The 14,778-nt window shown below is 42.2% G+C and overlaps 2 protein-coding genes across 2 annotated transcripts; both read right to left on the reverse strand.

Annotated features, from left to right (window-relative positions):
* Positions 1-1,311: 1,311 nt before the first annotated feature.
* LOC140226708 (uncharacterized) lies at positions 1,312-1,872 on the reverse strand. The gene has a single exon (XM_072307148.1). It carries the CDS (start codon positions 1,870-1,872, stop codon positions 1,312-1,314), a length of 561 nt encoding a protein of 186 aa, XP_072163249.1.
* Positions 1,873-1,973: 101 nt separating this feature from the next.
* On the reverse strand, positions 1,974-2,561 carry LOC140226710 (uncharacterized). The gene has a single exon (XM_072307149.1). The coding sequence runs from the start codon at positions 2,559-2,561 to the stop codon at positions 1,974-1,976; it is 588 nt and encodes a 195-aa protein (XP_072163250.1).
* Positions 2,562-14,778: the final 12,217 nt, after the last annotated feature.

Below are 14,778 nucleotides of genomic sequence, written 5' to 3' on the forward strand. Positions count from 1 at the left end.
TTTAATTTCAAGAAAAAAAAACAAAAAAAAAACCCAGAACCGCTCAAATTCGGCCGGGTGTGCATGGTAGTTATCCCATGTGAACATCGGACGTAGTGTAAATGGTGGTAGACCAGTTGAGTATTAGACTAAGTGGTCATTAGACTAAATGGTGGTAGAATAGTTGGGTATTAGACTAAGTGGTCATTGGACCTAATGGTCCGTAAACTAATTCACAAGTAGCCCGACTGGTTATTAGACTAATCAATAAATTGCCGAAGTGGATATAGCCTAAGTGGATGGAGCCCAAGTGCAAATTAGACGAAATGGTAATTAGACAAAGTGGGTATTAGACGAAGTGGAAACAGACGAATCGAATATAAGACGATTGGGTGATGAGACCATATGGTGTAAAGACCAAATGGTAATAGACCAAATGGATATAAGACGAAATGGGCATAGCCCATCTGGTAAGTAGACGGACTGGTCATTAGATTTAGTGGCAATTGGACTAAATGGTAACTAGACGAACTGATTGTGAGCGAACTAGGATTAGACCATGTGAGTTGAGACAAAACAGGTATTGGTCGAAGGGGGAGTAGACCAAGTGATAGAGCCCCACCATGCCCATACTTCGCTCTGATTGGCTGAAACACGGCTTAGCCCGTTTAAGAACATAACACTGGTGAGCAACGGTGGGATTTGAACTTATAAATGCCATCGAAATGACGCAAATGAAATGACAGAAATGCCAAGGACCTGCGAACGACATGGGCAATAAGGCGAATGTTGGCGACTTCTGTTGGCTATAAGGTCTGCATGACAACTCTCAACGTAAAGCCATTGAAAGCCCTAACTTGTTTGTTGATGGCATAATTAGCTTTAGTCTACTTACTTATGCCATCAGATGCCAAAAAGAGTATGGAATCATCGGCAAAAGGATCAATGGTCACCAAAAACAAAGAAAAAAAATAAATTCTATGACACTGTGATCGGAGAAAAGGAAATGGGGAGAAATGTCACTGGTCTGCTTGGGAAAACGTTACAAGATCCAACAAGAAGTCATTTGAAAGCATTTGGATACAAAGGTAGCAAATTCCACCAAGTCATCAAGGATTTCATGACCCAGGGATGGGACTTCACTCGTGGAGATGGCACTGGAGACAAGATCAATTACGGCGACAGGTTTGAGGACGACAACTTCAAGGTGAGCCACTACGGGCCCGGCTGGCTCAGTATGACCAAGGAGCACATGGAAATGTCTTCCATCCATCTTTGCCATTCTCTCTCATCCTCGGCTCCAATAGGCTCGTCCCAGCATAATCCTACTCTTCACAACTTCTGAAGGAGAATCTTGGCTGGCAGCACAAAGGGAGCAATGAACCCAAGTGGGTCATAGAGGGAACTGGCTATCGACAAAATTCCCCGTCGTGTTGCAGGCTTCTCACGGAGATGCACCTTGAAGCCAAAACAGTCTGTTTCTACATCCGAAAGGATTCCTAGAGTGCGTCCTGTAGGAAGCTCGTCGATATCTAGGCTTGACACTGATGCTGCCCTATCTTCCTCAGGTATGGAGCCTAAGACGTCGCGGTCGTTGCTCAACCATTTCGTGAGCCGAAATCCACCACGACTGAGCAGGTCACGTATGTCTTCTACTTCAGTCACTGCTTCAGCTCGATCCTTCACAGACTTAAGACAATTATCCACATAGAAGTTCCTTTTCATTGTGTCGATCACTTCTTCATTGAAGTGTCCGCGATTGTCCTCAGCAGTCTTTCGCAAAGCAAAACTGGCATAACTAGGTGAAGATGTGGCGCCGAATAGGTGTACAGTCATGCAGTATTCAGCTGCTTCCTGCGCCAAGTCCCCGTCTTTCCACCAAAGGAACATCATGGCGTTTCTGTCCCTGGGTGGAACCTTCACTTGGTGGAACATAGACTGAACATCTGCTACTATGGCTACTTGTTCCTGACGAAACCTCGTAAGCACGCCGACTAGATTGTTGGTAAGATCCGGCCCTTGGAGCAATTGTTCATTGAGTGAAGTTCTCCATATCTCGCCGCACAATCGAACACAACACGGACTTTATCGTTCTTACGGGGGTGAACTACAGCGTGGTGTGGGAGATACCATACTGGCTCATTTGAAGCTTCTTCTTGGGTGGCGCTCTCAGCTGATACATCCGATGGTACGCACTCGACTTCCTTTGCATACCCTTTGGCTATGAAGTCGCTGACTGTCTCAATGTACTTCTCACGTAGGGCTTCTTTATTTTCCAACCTTTTCTTCAAATACCCAAGTCTCGCCTCAGCCAAAAGACGATTGTTTGGCAGGACAGGTGGAAAACTGCGCCACGATAGAGCGACTTGATAGTGACCATCAACCAACACTGCAGATTCCTCCATCACCTTCAGTGCTCGAAGATCTTCAACTGAGTCTCTAACATTGTCCTGATTGAGATACCCACCAAAGTCCACCCTCCAGAACTGTTTCAACTGTTGTTCGAGGGAGTCGTCCTCAAGGCGAGTAAAATTCGCATGGAAACTTGTCGTGGATTGCTGCTTCCCGGACACGGGACCCATAAGTGTCCATCCTATTTTGTGGAGTTCAAACTGCATAGGGTTCTTTCGGTTTGCCGACTCTCTGATCCAAATTCCAGAATGCTTCTGGGGTATCTGCTCCCACTAGTAGCTCCACTTCTCCTTTATCCATAGAAGGAAGGGTGATGTCATTTAGATGTGACCATTCTTTTACCTCTACTGAGTGGGGGAAACATTCGTCGGCTACTGGGAGACTGTCTACAGTCCAAACATTGTCCAATGTCAATGTTTCTTGGCCCATAACTCATTGAACTGACATGGAAACTTCAAGGCTGTGTTTGCTTGCTCCTGTCTGATCCACCGTAGACAGCTTAAAGCATCTTTTTCGTCCCGGTGAGACCCAATTTGTCGACAAGACCCTTGGTGCAAAGCGAAACGTCGCTGCCTTCATCTAATAAGGCTTTCCTAGCTATGTCTCGTCTGTCGTCTACTCCTTTCTTCTTGAAGGATTCGCAGGACGTGAGATTGTGCTTTCCTTAACAGCAAGGACATTTCCTTTCGGGACGATCACGAATGCCTTGGAATGGACGTTGCGAGTTCTCTTCAACCCTCTGAGTTGCAAACGCTGTCCCTTTGGCTCTTGCTTCTACCTTCACCAACTTATCATTCTTTGGAATCGCTTTCCCAACGTTTCGTACAAAGATGTTGCTGGCCAACTGGGCGGATTCTTCTACAAACGTTGTCACCAAGTCGAAGTTGGGCACAACACATCTCACCATCATGGCATGGGCTCTCCTCGCCCATTCTGCTTGAAGGTGAACGGGTAACAGACGTTGAATTTTGAGTAGTGTCTCAGAGCCGTTTGCATCAGCGAGATATCCCATCTGGGCTAGGACCATCCCACAACGCTTCATGTCTCGTGCAAGGTCCCACAGTCCTGCATGGTCGTTCTGCTTGACTTGTGGACGTTTCAGGATCTTATCCAAGTGAGCATTCGCCACCACATGCGGTTGTCCAAACTGCTCTCTCAAAATCCTCTTCGCTTCGGTGTAACCCTCACGTGGTTCCATGAGAACACAGTTCTCGATGCTGTTGCGGGCCTTACCCGAGCAGTACTGGATGAGATAAGTGAGTCTGGTCCTATCGTCCAGCACCTTCTATTCCACATTAACTTCAAAGCTGTTAATGAAGCTGCGATACACAGTCGGATTGCCATCAAAGGTAACCAAATCTGGCTTGGCAAGCTAGGAGCAACATTAATGGCATGAAATATTGGATTAATGTTAGAACTGTACACATCACTATTAATCGATACTGCCGCTACACATTGTGCTTATTGAGTCTCCCAGTCCGAAGATTGTGCATGTGGCCACAACTTGAGCGCTTTATTCCGAGTGTGTCAGCAAGTTCCAGGAAGTCAAGGTTATTATAATCAAATGTTCCTATAATTCTCTCTCTGTCTTCTTCTAGTAATAAATGAAAGAAAAGGGGCGTCACAAAACATCAAACTCGAGTTATATCGGGTCCAAAAAATTATATTTTTCCTGCTTAACAGTGTGTGGATGAAACAGAAAGTCACATAGAAATGCACACGTTTAATCTCACCTTTTCAAAAAAGAAATAACATGACGTTAATCTGAATGAAAATGTTTGGAATTTGACTGCCCATTCGCAAAATCGAATGACTCAAATACCCTTTTCGGCGGGTGGTGGCGAATTGAATGAACGTAGAGCACCAGCCAATTTAAATGCCCTTTGTACGAATATTCGAAAGCCACATGTGCAAATTTCATTGATCGAAATGCTAAATTGAACACACAAATTGCAATTTTGAAAGACAGACTGTGCGATAACGAGGGGTTTCGCTACACTGCATGAACCTTCTATCAAATGGACTGACAAAAGAGCAAAATTGGAGGGGAAAACCCATAGTTGAACACTTTAGTGAAAGTTTGAGGAAAATGGGACAATCCGTTCAAAAGTTATGAATTTCTGAAATTTGGTGACGAGACCGCTGCAGAAGACTACTACATATCATGACATCACATATGGACTACGGTATAAAGAAAATATAAAGAAATTCCACAAAATCTCATTTCATATGAAAAGTACGCATTCCCTGGACTTGTTAATGGCATATGTCAAGGGTAATGATATCCCCCCTGCTTTCTGAAAGCAGTGCCAACCCGGAGAGCAGAGAACCCGAAGAGCATGGCCAACCCTGTGAAGTAGGGTGGTCCCTCCACCCACCTACACAAGAAAACGGGCGAATGATGCCGACCCCTTGTGGCTCGCCCCAGGTGAATAGCAATAGTCAGAAAACTTAGTCAACCAGGGACATTGTGCCCTACGCTTGAATGAAGGTGAGTGCTTATTGTTGATAGACGTAGACAGCGTGAAAATATAAGTACTGTATTCTGTGTGTGTGTGTGTGTGTGTGTGTGTGTGTGTGCAACTGTAGTTATTTCGATTCCACGCTGTTTTACTCATGCCATAATTTTGTACCTACATGTACATCACTATATCAACTGTAATATTTGTTATGCATAATAATATTTTGTGCTGGGCTTGGTGCTTGACATGATGAAATATTATAATTATTTGTTAAACATCGCTTGGGTAGACGTGACAACCTTTTTAAACCCTTTCTTTAAATTTTCACTACCACTCTGTTACATCTCTCCTGTCTCTGCTTCCCTGTTCTCTTTCGGTCAAGTGTCTTCTCTCTCTCTCTTTCTTTCTTTCTTTCTTTCTTTCTATGTCATCTATCCATACTGCTAAATTCCTACTGTCGCATGCGTGTTGTGTATTGAGGACAATATATCTCGTAAACTTGTCCTACTCCAGCCAGCTCACAGTCAACTTCAATGATCGATTATGAGTAATTGGCCACACAGTCCAATATAAAATGGGAAACGTAAGATCAAAGACACACTGGTTTAAAATCAGAAGATTGTCACTGATACAGCAATAACTGTCACCCTTACAATACAGTACGCCCAAGTGAAAACGTCCGACAGAATTTCGTTAGAATTCCGTTGAGAACGTTCGAGAAACGAGCCCGACAACGCTTGTAACGAAACTCCCAACTCTTTCCACGAACTTTACGAATCTAACGAATACTACCCGGAACATCCAACGGTTCTTACGATGTTTGCGGAATCGCAAATGCACTGAACGAATTTCAGGAAATCAGAAAATGATACCAACGGACCTTTCGAATACAAACGCGTTTGATTATATATGACAACTAATTAACGGATTTCGACGAAATCAAGCAACGCACTTACCGAATTTAAAGAAATCAAGATCAACGCAACAACGAACGTTACGAAATTTAATGATTTTAGCTTAAAAACTTCAATGATCTGTACATGAATTTCACGAAATCAGATTTGAATACAAACCTTTTCAAGAATTTGATTAATTTTTCCACATAGACCTAGACACATGTAGAAATAAAATTCCGATTTTAAGGAAGCGCAATTGTAACTAATGCAATTTACAAGAACCTTTTTGCTTTTTTTTAATTTGAAGTAGAGTACCATTATTCTCCTTGCTTTAATCTTATCTACTGTCTTACCATTTTGTATCTACACTGCTCGTGAGTGAAGCATTCCCTTCTCTGTCACGCGAGGCGCGGGAAAAGGATCAAATGATTCCATACGCGATGGTGCTGACAATTTGCTGGTGTAAGAGACAACTTGCTGAGCAGACGATTCCGTCTTTCGATTTCCGTCTCCTCAATCCTCTCCGCTCACTCTGATCCCCCCCCCCCCCTCCCCAGTTCCCAGGCCCCGATCTCATGAGTGGTGAAGAAAAAAAGTTCCGTAACTTGCAACAAACAAGAGCCACGTTCTTGCAGCCAATGTGAAGCCATTTTTTTTTTTTTTTTAATGAAGAGCAAGGCAATATCACAAGGACATGCAAGGATGCATGCTGGAACCACATGTTGTAGTTGGTGAGAGCTTTCCAACAGCACAATCATGTCAATCTCAAAGCTGACGCTTCTTCCCGTCTTTAGCTCAGCAAAACTGTTTGTTGCAGTGGAAGAGAAATCAATTGCTTACATTTTTTTTTTCGGAAAGTAAAAAAAAAAATAAAAATGGAAGGAGAATGGAAGCAATCAACGCCCTCGGTAAAAGAGGCTTTTCATAATGCGCAGACATGCCTTTTTTCTGTTTCCTAATGTTTGTGCGTTAAAAAACTTCCGGCAAACTACAACGCAGCCTACACACAACGCGTACCGACTCATTCCTACAGCAGAACGGACATGCGGTCTACAGTATTGGTCGGAATCATTGATGATAGACCAGTCTTTTGATTTGATAATCGTCGCACATACCCATGCCGTTACCTTTACGTTAGGGCGTGCGGTGGGCGAGCGTTAACGCCGTCGCTACTAAAAGCAGGACTGCTGCATTGTTTCGTCCGGGGAAAGAAACAGATTGTGAGCTTGAACATAACCTGAAGTTTGAGAGCGATTTTCTCCGTAGACTGACATCATTAGCGTAGTTTATATTCGTTTTAAGGTTCATATGGGTGTGGAATTAGGTTGTATTATGTATCATTGTAAAGATAAAAATCTGTAGAATTCACATATAGGCATAAGTCACTGTGCACATGCTCATCGACACCCATTTCCCCTGAATATTCTTCCCGCTTAAGAGACCATTGCCCCCTTCATCTTTCTCTCTCTCTGCCAATTTGCTGTTATGTCATTTTGTTCCACCTTTGTATCTCTCAAACAAAGATACGTAGATGTTTTAAACGCATCTATATATAAGGACAATAAATGTGCCCTGCAACACAAAACCAAAAAAAAAAAAAAAAGTCGCCAGATATGGGTTTCTTGTTAAGGGCAGATTCTGAAAGATCATTATAATGATGTATAACTTAATTCAAATGGAATCTCCTAACCTATATCTAAATATTGCAAAGGAAGCACACACTCTGGAAAAGTGTAAATTGTGTTAGTAGAGTTGAAAGTGAAGGGTGTGCAAGCAGTTTTCGAGGAATTAAAAGGAATCTCTAAGATATTCCTGATCATAGTACTCTACAAAAAAAAATAAGTTGAAGAAAAACTGCGGAAAACACATTTTCCCATTCATTTTATGACTCCAAACTTGAAAATAATGTAGAAGAACAATAGCTCTTGCAGAAAATATGAAAAACTCAAGATTGACTTGGTTGACCTATTTATCCTTTTTGGAGTCCTCGCGTAAAATCTAGGGGTGCGACTTTTTGTTGGTTTTGTTACGCATGGTCACAAGTGGGCCGTTAGAGATTGGCCTACCATGAACAGTAGGAAACAATAACACAAATACTTTCGGCATTCATGATGAAAATTGTGCAGTTCTTCTGAATGCTATTTACAGTAGAGGAATAGACAATCAATAAATTTCTAACCTTCTTTTCTTTTTTTGCGTTGTTTAAAAACTCGAAAATGGCATGTAGTGATTTCATTAAATTATTGAACTTACATCGTTTTATTATGAAATCACGGCAAAATCACTAAAGCTCTACGCAACGCATGACTTTATAATTCGTGTAGTTCAACAAATTCTCAACATAAAGATTACATTCACCAACATAAAAGATAAAATGAAAATCCTCCAATACATTATGGAAAAAAATCTACAAGCTATTATGTCAGAATGAACTTCATCGTGTCGGTATACTAAAACTACAGTAAAACATGCCTCGCTCAGTCTATCGTAGCAGGTTTTATAGAGTGCAGGATGTCTTGGTGTTTGCGCATAGAAATAAAGAAAGACGACGCACAGAAAGACGACTTTTGTTTATTAGTATTTTGTTTCTGCCCTGAGTTTCAATGGGCGATTGATAGCACTCATAAACCTTTATACATGTAAATGTTGTGTTTACACACACACACACACACACACACACACACACACACACATATATATATATATATATATATATATATATATGTTGCGAATTCACGTATTGGCTCCAATATAGCGAAGAATCAAGAAATAAACTAGTAATGCATTATTTCGCCAATAAGAATGAGTTTATTGAACAACTCAAATTTTCGGTGGCCTCCACCTTCTTCAGGAGTCTCGACGCGGAATGTCAATACCAAAACATAAATTGAACATGAAGAGCGCGCACCCATATACACAGAATTGGTTGCTATGAGAGTGCGTACCCTTTACAATGATGTTGCCATGTAGACGCAATGTAGTCAAGGTACCCCACGCATAAGGAGGAGGACATTGACATGTTTATTACGTAACAATGGTGTTCAATTACTTTGTATTATCACATGTTAAGATATCGACAAATGTACTCATCAACGTACCATAAGTTACAAAATTAGGTTAAAGAGCGCTCCAACAATCAAATTGTTTCATGACTTAAAATACAAAAATCATCGGTAGGAAGAAGTTGGTATAATAATTCCTGTTAAGAAACTGATGAAATCGTCAATTACAAAAGTCACAGTTTGGTGGTGTCTCGCTGAAAGCTAAACAGATTTGAACATGCAAGTGTGAAATTGATTGACTCATACAACTGAGTAATAGGATGACAGTGTGAATCCATCTACAGAAAATAATACAAAATAAGAGTAAATTGATTATTAAGATGGAGACATGAAATCATAATATTCGCTATAATTCGTCATAATCTCAGACAGAATAACCAACTAATTTCTCTATCACAACACCAGTGGTAGTGAAACAGTTATCAATTAGAAAGATATTTTGAAAAAAAAAAATCTTATAATCCTCATCATGACTTATTCTTCTCTTTAACGGAAGAATGAGTAACCGTTTAGAATGGATAAATCCCTGTTCAACCCTTCACCTTGAAAGCTCTTACTCTTCACGATTACTCGTAACTCGGCGAGTTTTCTTTCCTCTGCTGATGTGTAGTCTCCCCCGAAAATGCACACTCTGACATCCTTCAATGAGTGGCCGGGGAGGTTGAAGTGCTTGGCAACGGGAAGGTCGTTCCGATTTTTCAGGATGGACGATTTGTGATTATTAAAGCGCATCCGGAATTTGGTGCTGGTCTCACCGATATAGATAGCGTGAGGGCATTGTGCACACATCAGACAATACAGTACATTACTGGAATCGCAGGTAAGTCTCTGTGGACGGAGGGTGACATTGTTGGAGATTTTCACCCTAGTGTCAGTAATAAGGTGTTTACAAATTTGGCACCTAGGCTTAGCACATGGTGTGTTACCACTCGGTGGTAAAGGTGCTGGGAGTTTGGTACTTACAAGCAATTTTCTGAGATTTGGGGGCTGACGCTGGGCGTGCAGAGGTTGATCTCCAACAAGTTTCCCTAACTCGGGGTCGAGTGCCAGTGTAGGCCATTCTTGTCTGACTTGTTTCACGAAAGATGTGGTAGCAGGGTGGTAAGTGGTCACGAATGGCAGACGTGCCTTGTTTTCCTCCAAATTAGTTTTGTTGAGGAGAACTCTTCGGGATTTCCCTTTTACTCTACGAATTGCATTCCTGATCATTTTTGGAGGATATCCTCGTTTGAGGAATTGTCTACCTAGTGTAAGGACCTCTCTGTCAAACGTATCCTCGTCCGAGATGATTCGGCGGAAGCGGAGCATCTGACTATAAACAATCGATTGTTTGATGTGGTGTGGGTGAAATGAGTCAAATCTCAAATATGAGAAAGAGTCGGTGGGTTTACGGTACACGGATGTTTGTAGCGTTTGGTTGTCCTGGTCTATCGACACCAATACGTCTAGGAAATGGACCTTCTCTTGTGAACTTTCCATTGTGAATTTGATGCTTTGATTGCATGAATTGAATGCCTGGTGGAAAGCAGCCAGTTCTTCAATAGAGTGATCCCAAATTATAAATATGTCATCAATGTAACGAACATATACCGTAGGTTTCTGAGGATAGCTTGACAGAAATTCCTCCTCCAAGGTGGCCATGAAAATGTTGGCGTACGCCGGTGCCATCTTAGTTCCCATGGCAGTGCCCTTTTTCTGTAGATAATACTTGTCGTCAAAGTGGAAAAAGTTGTGTTTCAGAATGAATTCTGTCATTTGAGCTAATGCGTCTACATCTACAGCCTCGTCCTCATTAGCATGGTCACGGAGGAAGCGGCGTATTGCTTGTACACCGTCCTCATGTGGGATGTTAGTATACAGACTTTGAACATCCATGGTGACGAGTGTCGAACCAGGGGCAACTTGAACCGATTCTATCTTTTGTAAGAAGTCCGTCGTGTCTTTGATGTAACTCTTGATTCTCGGTAAAAATGGTTGAAGTTTCTCGTCAACAAATTGAGACATTGGTTCAGTAAGGGAACCGACACTGGACACAATGGGTCTGCCTGGTGGGATTATCGCATGTTGTTTGGCTGCTGCAATGATAGAATCGGAACTTGCTGCTTCCTGTTTAGTTACACTCGTCACCATCTTAGGAAGCTTGTGTACTTTAGGTAAGAGGTAAAATTGACTAACCCTAGCCTTCTCAGGAAGAGATATGTTATTGCCTGTCAAATGCTTAACACATTCCATAGCCTTCTCACGAAATTTATCATTGGGGTCCTCTGACAGAGGTTCATAGTAATTATTATCTGACAACTGTCGCACTGCCTCAGAATGGTAATCCTGAAAGTTCTGAATTACCACGGCGCCACCTTTATCGGCGGGCTTGATAATAATCTCATTATTGTTCTTGAGTGATTTTATAGACTCACGTCTTATCTTGTCGGTTTTACTGAGCTCTGGTTGCCGGACGTCACGGAGAAAGTTGTCAAGATGACGTTGGACGTTAGAAGTGAAAGCGTCGATGTGGGAGTTTCTTCCCGGCGGCGGAGTCCACTTAACTTTGGCTGTAGATGGTTTGTGTAGCTTGTTCGGCTGCTTGTTAGCGTTGTTGTCGTTGTCGGAGAAGAACTCTCGCAGCTTGATTCGTCGGTTGAAATCTGCCGTATCTTGACATAGCCGAATGCCATCAAGGGGTTGAGGTGGGCAGTACGACAGGCCAAGTTGTAGAGTCTCCTTCTCTTCCTGTATCAGCTCGTAGGACGACAGATTGATAACCATTTCAGCAGAGTTGCGTTCGTCTCGGGAAGGTTCTTCTCGAAGTAACGGGGATTGCTGGATTAGATGGTCAAGTTTTTGTGACTTCTGCCACATGAAGTGTTTCACCATTTTGTCATAATGGCGTTCCAGGTGCTGGAGGATCGTACCATAATTGCCGTCAGCGTTCGATTCTTGAAGGCGGAGTGCAAGGCCTTCCTTAGCTCGGTGAAGTTCGTTATCCAAGCTCTTTTGTCTGCGATATGATTCGTTCAGTGTTTCGTTCCTTAATCGCTCAGACGTCCTCTTGCAGATGTTTTCCGCCTTTCGAGTGTTGAGGGTTGAACTTAGAGGATTCTTAATGCGAAATCCCTTCGGGATAAGATCAAGTTTTTTAGTTCGTGAAAGGAAGAAGATATCAGATCTAGTTTTAGCGAGTTTGGTGTAGGTACGTTCACAAGCGCGTCGGGCGTGAAGAGATGCTGCATTTAGTCTAGGTCCAAACATGTTGCGAATTCACGTATTGGCTCCAATATAGCGAAGAATCAAGAAATAAACTAGTAATGCATTATTTCGCCAATAAGAATGAGTTTATTGAACAACTCAAATTTTCGGTGGCCTCCACCTTCTTCAGGAGTCTCGACGCGGAATGTCAATACCAAAACATAAATTGAACATGAAGAGCGCGCACCCATATACACAGAATTGGTTGCTATGAGAGTGCGTACCCTTTACAATGATGTTGCCATGTAGACGCAATGTAGTCAAGGTACCCCACGCATAAGGAGGAGGACATTGACATGTTTATTACGTAACAATGGTGTTCAATTACTTTGTATTATCACATGTTAAGATATCGACAAATGTACTCATCAACGTACCATAAGTTACAAAATTAGGTTAAAGAGCGCTCCAACAATCAAATTGTTTCATGACTTAAAATACAAAAATCATCGGTAGGAAGAAGTTGGTATAATAATTAGTGTTAAGAAACTGATGAAATCGTCAATTACAAAAGTCACAGTTTGGTGGTGTCTCGCTGAAAGCTAAACAGATTTGAACATGCAAGTGTGAAATTGATTGACTCATACAACTGAGTAATAGGATGACAGTGTGAATCCATCTACAGAAAATAATACAAAATAAGAGTAAATTGATTATTAAGATGGAGACATGAAATCATAATATTCGCTATAATTCGTCATAATCTCAGACAGAATAACCAACTAATTTCTCTATCACAACACCAGTGGTAGTGAAACAGTTATCAATTAGAAAGATATTTTGAAAAAAAAATAACTTATAATCCTCATCATGACTTATTCTTCTCTTTAACGGAAGAATGAGTAACCGTTTAGAATGGATAAATCCCTGTTCAACCCTTCACCTTGAAAGCTCTTACTCTTCACGATTACTCGTAACTCGGCGAGTTTTCTTTCCTCTGCTGATGTGTAGTCTCCCCCGAAAATGCACACTCTGACATCCTTCAATGAGTGGCCGGGGAGGTTGAAGTGCTTGGCAACGGGAAGGTCGTTCCGATTTTTCAGGATGGACGATTTGTGATTATTAAAGCGCATCCGGAATTTGGTACTGGTCTCACCGATATAGATAGCGTGAGGGCATTGTGCACACATCAGACAATACAGTACATTACTGGAATCGCAGGTAAGTCTCTGTGGACGGAGGGTGACATTGTTGGAGATTTTCACCCTAGTGTCAGTAATAAGGTGTTTACAAATTTGGCACCTAGGCTTAGCACATGGTGTGTTACCACTCGGTGGTAAAGGTGCTGGGAGTTTGGTACTTACAAGCAATTTTCTGAGATTTGGGGGCTGACGCTGGGCGTGCAGAGGTTGATCTCCAACAAGTTTCCCTAACTCGGGGTCGAGTGCCAGTGTAGGCCATTCTTGTCTGACTTGTTTCACGAAAGATGTGGTAGCAGGGTGGTAAGTGGTCACGAATGGCAGACGTGCCTTGTTTTCCTCCAAATTAGTTTTGTTGAGGAGAACTCTTCGGGATTTCCCTTTTACTCTACGAATTGCATTCCTGATCATTTTTGGAGGATATCCTCGTTTGAGGAATTGTCTACCTAGTGTAAGGACCTCTCTGTCAAACGTATCCTCGTCCGAGATGATTCGGCGGAAGCGGAGCATCTGACTATAAACAATCGATTGTTTGATGTGGTGTGGGTGAAATGAGTCAAATCTCAAATATGAGAAAGAGTCGGTGGGTTTACGGTACACGGATGTTTGTAGCGTTTGGTTGTCCTGGTCTATCGACACCAATACGTCTAGGAAATGGACCTTCTCTTGTGAACTTTCCATTGTGAATTTGATGCTTTGATTGCATGAATTGAATGCCTGGTGGAAAGCAGCCAGTTCTTCAATAGAGTGATCCCAAATTATAAATATGTCATCAATGTAACGAACATATACCGTAGGTTTCTGAGGATAGCTTGACAGAAATTCCTCCTCCAAGGTGGCCATGAAAATGTTGGCGTACGCCGGTGCCATCTTAGTTCCCATGGCAGTGCCCTTTTTCTGTAGATAATACTTGTCGTCAAAGTGGAAAAAGTTGTGTTTCAGAATGAATTCTGTCATTTGAGCTAATGCGTCTACATCTACAGCCTCGTCCTCATTAGCATGGTCACGGAGGAAGCGGCGTATTGCTTGTACACCGTCCTCATGTGGGATGTTAGTATACAGACTTTGAACATCCATGGTGACGAGTGTCGAACCAGGGGCAACTTGAACCGATTCTATCTTTTGTAAGAAGTCCGTCGTGTCTTTGATGTAACTCTTGATTCTCGGTAAAAATGGTTGAAGTTTCTCGTCAACAAATTGAGACATTGGTTCAGTAAGGGAACCGACACTGGACACAATGGGTCTGCCTGGTGGGATTATCGCATGTTGTTTGGCTGCTGCAATGATAGAATCGGAACTTGCTGCTTCCTGTTTAGTTACACTCGTCACCATCTTAGGAAGCTTGTGTACTTTAGGTAAGAGGTAAAATTGACTAACCCTAGCCTTCTCAGGAAGAGATATGTTATTGCCTGTCAAATGCTTAACACATTCCATAGCCTTCTCACGAAATTTATCATTGGGGTCCTCTGACAGAGGTTCATAGTAATTATTATCTGACAACTGTCGCACTGCCTCAGAATGGTAATCCTGAAAGTTCTGAATTACCACGGCGCCACCTTTATCGGCGGGCTTGATAATAATCTCA

Source organism: Diadema setosum, chromosome 3 (assembly GCF_964275005.1).
Source record: "Diadema setosum chromosome 3, eeDiaSeto1, whole genome shotgun sequence".
Classification (NCBI taxonomy): Eukaryota; Metazoa; Echinodermata; class Echinoidea; order Diadematoida; family Diadematidae; genus Diadema; species Diadema setosum.